Source organism: Cervus elaphus, chromosome 19 (genome assembly GCF_910594005.1).
Source record: "Cervus elaphus chromosome 19, mCerEla1.1, whole genome shotgun sequence".
Classification (NCBI taxonomy): Eukaryota; Metazoa; Chordata; class Mammalia; order Artiodactyla; family Cervidae; genus Cervus; species Cervus elaphus.
The window spans coordinates 21,870,245-21,877,996 of NC_057833.1; the positions used below are offsets into that span (position 1 = coordinate 21,870,245).

Genomic DNA, 7,752 nt, shown 5'->3' on the forward strand with positions numbered 1-7,752 from the left:
TCACTGACTTTAAAACATGATTTCTTCATAAGATGTTAACTTAACTCCATACATATACATCATATTCTCTTTTATTTACTTTCTTCCTCTTTTTCCTCCCCTGTTTTCTTTCTATCCCTTTCCATTATCTATCCCCAGGACTTCAAATACCAAGAGCTATATGAATCACCTTCCACAGATAGTCTCTTATTTATTTAAAAAATTTTAAATTCTCGCTAAAGTTAGCCTGGATCTGAAGTTAGAAAACATTGTTATTTTAGGTGTTTAGGTTATTAGAGGGTTTTGATGAAGTCTTTGTCAGACTATAACGCATTACAGCAAATCAACTTTATCTACTTGAAGATATCTTACATTTTCTTGTGGACTTTTCTAGACTAGTGGTTGAGAATGGCACTGATATATTCACAAATCTGCATGACGAACATACTGTCACTTTGCTTCTCCATGTAATTTTTCCTTGCTTTCCAGTTCTGGGCCTCTTGTCTCTTTCTTTGGTCCCGGGAAAGAGATTACCTAGAGTATATCCTTTAATTTTTACCTTATTTATTCTTAAAGCCAAAACAGTGTTTTGACATTTCCATTTTCTAGCATGCCTTCCTGGATTTTATGGTTTGGATTGTGCTCACATCTGTGACTGCAAAAATGGAGCCAATTGTGATGTAGCCAGTGGACAGTGCCTTTGCCCCGCAGGTTTCCATGGCAACCAGTGTGAAAAAGGTATAGCCAGGGTGTTTCTAAGCATTGATGTGGGAATTCTGAGTGACTGTGAGATCTTTCCATCTGGTGGGAAACATGTAAACCTGAATCTCAAACATGGAATAATCACCTGAGCTTCTGATGTGGACACTAAAGTGACAAGAATTCACTCTTACAAGCAGTAAAATAAGTCCTGATCTTATTGCTGATTGGTCCAAATTTTTACTCTCCCCTAAATGAAACTATTTAGGATCTCAAAACACCACTAAAGCAGTTAGTCTTCAATGGAAAAGGATTCTGCTTTGAATGAGAAATATTTCATTAAATACTTTGAAAAGGATGACATGCATTGGGTTCAGTGGTACTGAAACAGATTCAAGGGCTTTATGAAAATATTAAAGATGTGAACTAGGCATTCATCAGCAGAATAACAGCCATGAATGCGGATGAAGATATATAGGTGAGAAAGTGGGCTACTCAGTTTGAAATAAAATATTCTTAAGCCCTGGTCCAAATTAAGCCATGGTCAAATATAATTAAGCCCTGGTCAATTCAAAACAATACAGAACCACATAGTTTTCAATAAATAATCCCAAGTTTCATTTTAGTTTATGTTATGTTTGCTCTTGTGCATATAGTTACAGCAACCCCAATAATTATAAAGATAATATAATGATAGTGGTCATTTGACTTTATCTGAATCAAAGTTCTTGCCTTAAAAAAGGAACTATATATTAGTTCCATATCCTATTCTCATAGGTCACTAGAACTGTACATATAGTATCTCTTGTCCATCCTTTATTCACTTATTCATTTATTATGTAACAATTTGAAAAAATGTACACATATTATGTGCTTGCTATTTAAAGACTGGGAATATAGTGAAGCTTACCATCTTCTGGAGAAATAGTAAATAAATAAATAGCATTATAAGGAATACTAAAAGAATGGTTCCCTGGTGGCTCAGTGGTAAAGAATCTGCCTGCCAATGCAAAGAAATGCAAAAAAAAAAAAAAAAGGAGGTTTGAGGCTATGTATTTCTAACATCATTTCCAGCACTAATCTGTGATTCTGTAATCTAGAATTTCAATCATGATGTAAAAGCCTCAGTAACCTTCCAGGTCAGGCTTCTCTGGTGGCTCAGTGGTAAAGAATTTGTCTGCTAATGTAGGAGACACAGGTTTAATCCCTGGGTTGGGAAGATCCCCGAATGAGGAAATGGCAACCTACTCTAGGGTTCTTGCCTGGAAAACCCCGTTGACAGAGGAGACTGGTGGGCTATATAGTTCAGGGGGTCGGAGAGTCAGACACGACTTAGTGACTGAACACATAATAAATACAACAACCTTCTACGCTACAGGAGAGTGCTAGTCACCTAACATCCATCTCCCCCACCCCACCTTGCTGCTGAGAAATAGCAATAAAAACGACTTGCTTTGAATGCCATGCCCTGCCCTAAACTTTGCTTATATTTATTTCATCTGCATCACAACCCCGTGAAATCATTGATGTTCTTATTCCCATTTGACAGATGAGGAAGCGGAGGCACAGAAAGTACAAAGTGGCAGAGCCAAGATCTGAACCCGGGTACTCTGGCTTCAGGCCTTGGGTGATGCTATTGGAAGATGATACTGTATATGTAAACATCTGTATCTAGTCCAGAATAAGGAATCTCCAGTGGCTCATTAAGAGTCTTGTATTCCTTCCAACCCCTCCTTCTTCCCTTCTGTGCAGAATTACAAAGGCCAAGAGGTTTTGAGTATTCACTAGGAATCCTTTGGATCTTCAAACTCAGGAGCTTACTGATATTGACATTTCTTCCCTGAAAATCTGCTTCATTTGTATCTTTAATCCTTGTGTTTCACTGCATTACAAGTTTCTTGAGAGTCGAATCCATGTTTACTTATCTTTTATCAAAAACATTTAGAATTAGGTCTAGCACATGATAGCCTCAGCAAAATTTTTTTTAATTCATTCTCGCTTCCTTTCTCCATTTTCTGAATGGAGTCATGATAGACAGAAGCACCTGAACTTGGTCACATCTAAACTAAATTCATCAGAATAAACACCTACATGACATCATGATGAAGCCACAGGACAGAGTCTCCAATGAAATGCTCACAAAAGGCAGTGCTCTTAGCATTTGTGGTTTCATCTAAATCCTCAAGAAAATCATTAATGTATATTGAATGCATATTATCAGCCAGGCATTTTCATTTATACTAGATGCCTTTACTATTATCACCATGCCCGTTTTCTAGGTGAGGAAGCTGGGATCTGAAGGTTAAGTAAGTTGCCCAAGGTTAATAGGTGGTAAATGGGAGCTTAGGGATTTGAAACAAGCAGTCTGGATCTAGAGTTAGACTTTTAACATCCCCACTAGATACTGCCTCTCAAGGAAAAGAAAGGGATAGGAACTGCTTTCAGTTGTCTATCTGCCTTGTCCACTAACCAGAGTGATTGCTGTTTAATTTAATTTAATTTAAAATTCACCTCCACAGTCATATGTGACATTTTAAGTGCTCAGTGGCCATATGACTAGTGGCTACAGTATCGAATAACTTGGTATAGAACATTTTCATCATTTCAGAAAGTTCTATCCAACAACATTTAGCAATGACTTAAAACTAGCCACTAAACCGGGAGAGCTGATGGACAAGCTGCAAATTAAAACCTTACTGTATGGAGTTTCTATAGACTGAATTTGCTGTCACATAGTCTCTTTCATCCACAAGTAAATTGCCACGTGACAGTGGATGCTTTGTATTAACTTGTTAATTCTAGGTGGGCACCTCAAGGCCTCTCTCGTTGTGAGCTCTTTGGGGTACCTATGGCCTACACAGACGTACTGTGGGCTCTTTTATTTGCATTTTTATTTTCAATTAGGCACAGTTCATCTGCGATATTAACTGTGAACAGCTGTGTCTATGCAGGCACTATAAAGATAAAAGACCTCATTTTAATTTGAACTCTGGTAAAGAACCTATTAAACAGCCATAATATTAATTCGTAAAAGAATGTAGCAGCTTTTTATTGGATTACTTCCCCACCCCCTTGGTAAATTAACATTTGCAGACATTCAAACAGATGTCTTAAATACACATCGTTATTAACATGAAAATGTGGTATTTTTGTAAATTAAAATCAGATTCTGAACAGCTCAGGAGAGATCCTGACTCATAACTCTTTTTCAAACTAAGAAAACTAGGTCTTAAGACCAAACTAAGTAATCCTTCCACACACTAGGCAGCGGTGGGTGTGTTAGGTTAAATTCAAAATGACACAGCTTTGTTTGTTCATAAAGTTTGATCATTAAAAAAAAAAAAAGATTCATTTCAGAGTATTATTTGCATCACCTCCCGAGTTCCTTCTGCCTACCTGTTGTTCCTTGATTTAGGAAGAGATTGAATTTGTTTGCTCATGTTGAAACTCTGTCAAAAGATTAATTGTAAAATTGACATATGTTTTCCTTTATCTCGTATTTTAAATGCAACTAGTTAATTAAGATGAGAGCTATGCCTCTCATGCCTAAATCTATCTCCATTATCCAAGAAAGAAAATTAAAATAAACATGCACTGCTTGTGGAATATTAAGGGTGAATCTCTAACCCAGCAAAAAGAATTTTGAGACCCGAAAGACATGTTTAACAAAATTTTGCTCACAGACTCAGAATCTACTCTAGGTGTCTGTATCTTTATATTTATATTGCTATCTCTAATTTTTTCTACCTTCCAGCTTTCCACTTTCTGATTTGGGCTTTCTTTTCCATGTGCTTAATACCTGGTGTCTTTCTACATGGTAGTGCAGAATAAAGAATGAGCACTTGAGAATTTAGAAATTCACCTCTGTCGTTTTCCAGGGGTCTAACATTTGAGAAGTTCCCTTAAGACATTCAAACCTTTGTTCATCTCTTTCCAGAATGAGAGAGCTTACCTCACTACCTTTCCTACCTCACAGGTGTTTGTTAGAGCCAATTAAGATATATTAGGAACCCATTTTGAAAAATGGCATAGAGCTAGATGAATGTTATTATTGCAAAGTTAAGTTTCTCTGGTCCTTAAACGTTGGTAAATTGAGTTATTTCCCAGTCTTGCCTGACTGCCTAAGAAATGTGAAACCATTTTCTGTTTCCATGGGTTGGGCTTGGCTTTCTTCCCAAGCTCACAATCCTTCAGAAACAGAACCTGTTAATTCTCTGCTAAGTCTCTGCTGGATATCAGACTAAGACAAAATACACAGGTTGGGGTGTGATTTTGGAAGGGGGATTTTTTTTTAGTCCATGTGTTGTTATTTTGATAAAGCTAACACCTTTTAATTCCTTTTCTTCATTTCTCTCCTGATTGTGATCACAATGCAATTCAAGTTAAAGATAGTTATAACCCTTTAGTACATAGAGCAGGATCCTCCGTGAGATCTATAATCCTTTCAACATATGTTAAGAGACGAAAGAGTTGAATTTAAAGTCATTTCATTTTCAGCAACATAAGCACAAGTAATTGTGTTTTCAACCTAAAGGCAAATTTCATATATTGTGTTCTCTGGGTAAGTGTTGCCTTTTTCTGACCTCAAGACAACGAATCCATTTTCCTCCTGTCCCTCACAAAGCGCTACTATAAGCTGTATCGAATAATCTAATTTTGAGAAGGCATTTTGAAAATATCAGTTGCTGTCCCGTCTTCTCATCTGTTTGATTTTGTCACTGACTTTCTTAGCACTCTTCAGCCTCCTCCTGTTTCCCATTAAAGTCCTTACTTTCTTATATAACATTCTTAGCATGGGAAAAAGATATCAATGGTTAACCAGAATTCTTTACAAGCCTATCATTATCTTATTGAATTCCAAGAAATAGTAGTAAAAAGACTGATTGAAACGCATATTTGAATTGGTTTTATTTTTGTTTTTTCCCCTCACAGAATGCAGGTCAGGCCAGTATGGACCCAACTGCTCTCTGAAGTGCCAGTGTGTCCACACAGCTCACTGTGACCCTCTTAATGGGCGCTGCAATTGCCCGCCAAAGAGAATGGGTCCAACCTGTGAGGAAAATGGTTTGGATGATCCTCAGTAACCAAATGCTAACAGCTTTTCAGTGGATGAATAGAATTTTGCTGAGGTTCACCCATGGTTCATCATCTTAACTTTGGCAGAGAAATGTACTTACTCAACCATCTTCGGCCCAGCCTCGCCTGTTGTGAGGTGAAAGACAGGACGTCTCAACTTTATGGCCTCCAAGCACAAGTTCCATTCTCTAGCCTACCCTTCCCAACTTCCTTTCGCTGAAGAACATGCCCAAGAAAAAGAGAATGTTTTTTCAAGGTCCCAAATCATAGTAACATTTTGGACTAATAAATGAAACTCTTTTTTTATATGCACAGGAGGTATTTAAATTTGGAAGTAAGAACTGCTTTTCAGTTCAGGTTGGACTGCACTGAAATATTCACACCTATTCACTGAAGACCTCAGTGACCATTAAGTAGCTGGATCCTCTTTAGAAATGTCTAAAATTTCATCTATTTATTCTCGGTATCCTGCTTCACAGCTAAGTCAGCTTCAGATTGTTAATGTATTGTATTTCAAACATGACTTTTGGTGTGGGAGGCTATTAAGACTTTAGCCACATAAAGATCAGGGTAAAAGTATGACGTGCAGACTTAACAATGAATCATCAAAATGTTTAGTGGTGTTCTCCTCATCACTGGTCAGCAGACAGGAAGGAAAAGTGAATACAACTGATCAAGGCAAGTGCTTAGCCTGCTCCACAGATTTCCCATATGGAGCAGGACCTGATTGGAAGTAAGCTTTTAATCCACACTGTAGTCTTGACCCAAGCTGTTCATCATTTAGGTTGGTTCTATAACATGTGTAAGCATGAGCCATGTGATGAGCCCCAGAGAGACACATCAATAAATATGATTATATTCTTGCTCTCAGCTGGTGTATAAGTGTTTAAAATTTCAGATGACTGCTTAATTCACTTTAAATAACAATAATTTTCTTGATTAGAAATGTTGTCACTCATGTTATCTAATAGGATAAACAGAGAATACTGAAATTACTTGACTATATATTAGACTTAAAACAATATGTACACAAAATAGTATTTAAAGCTCTTAAATAAAATTTTAAATAAAATATTTAAAACTTTTAAATAAAATCTTGAGAAAGATTTGACAGGGATTTATGAAAAATGCTTGGTGTTATCAATTCACTAGTTTCTGATCTTTACTTAACATTTATCTTCCTATATCTCAGCACAGTTGACAGAAATATATCATGTCTACAATAGACAGCCATGTCAAATTTACTGTTATTAAATAATATGAAAGTATGATTAGATAACATCCTCAAGGATTGCTTCTAAATTTGCTTTGGTCTTAAAAGAGCTACAAGCAACTTATCCTTTTTTAGTTTCCATCTATAGTATTTGAAATTAAAGTTTTATGTTTACGATTAAAGTCATTTTAACTATTTTTATCCAGTCAATTGAAAACGATGCCTTATTCTGAATATTTGGCCATTTTCCTTACCTTTTATTTTTAAAATTCCTCTCAGCTATCCTCATCTTACCTGCAAAGAGTATAAGCAGCCTTCTTTCTCACACTGCCATCTACCACTGAACTCCCTTCATTTCAAGACTTAAAAAAACAGTGACTGCAAATAGGGGAGAAAAGCAAGATACCAGGTTTCTCTTTTTTATTAGAGATTTTATCACTTAGTAAGACAGAAAACAATTTGGCAGGAAAAAAGAAAAATAAGAGATTTCTTTAGGTTGAGTTTTTTCTTATGTATTACTTGAAAGATAAAGTGAAAGTCTCTCAGTCTGACCCTTTGTGACCCCATGGACTATACAGTCCATGGAATTCTCCAGGCCAGAATACTGGAATGGGTAGCCTTTCCCTTCTCCAGGGGATCTTCCCAACCCAGGGACTGAACTCAGGTCTCCCGCATTGCAGACAGATTCTTTACCAGCTGAGTCACAAGGGAAGCCCTCTGTATTGCTTAAGTCTTTATAAATGAGAAGCCATATATAAAATGTCAAGCACAATTCTTGGCAAATG

At 36.7% G+C, this 7,752-nt stretch overlaps 1 protein-coding gene across 1 annotated transcript in view; it reads left to right on the forward strand.

Annotated features, from left to right (window-relative positions):
* The window catches only part of LOC122675629 (EGF-like and EMI domain-containing protein 1), a 638,499-nt gene extending 631,631 nt beyond the window's left edge, over window positions 1-6,868 (forward strand). The window contains exons 23-24 of the mRNA XM_043874600.1: window positions 589-717; window positions 5,611-6,868. Coding sequence (XP_043730535.1) covers window positions 589-717; window positions 5,611-5,762 — 281 coding nt within the window. The 3' untranslated portion in view covers window positions 5,763-6,868. The remainder of the gene's footprint in view (window positions 1-588; window positions 718-5,610) is intronic.
* Window positions 6,869-7,752: the final 884 nt, after the last annotated feature.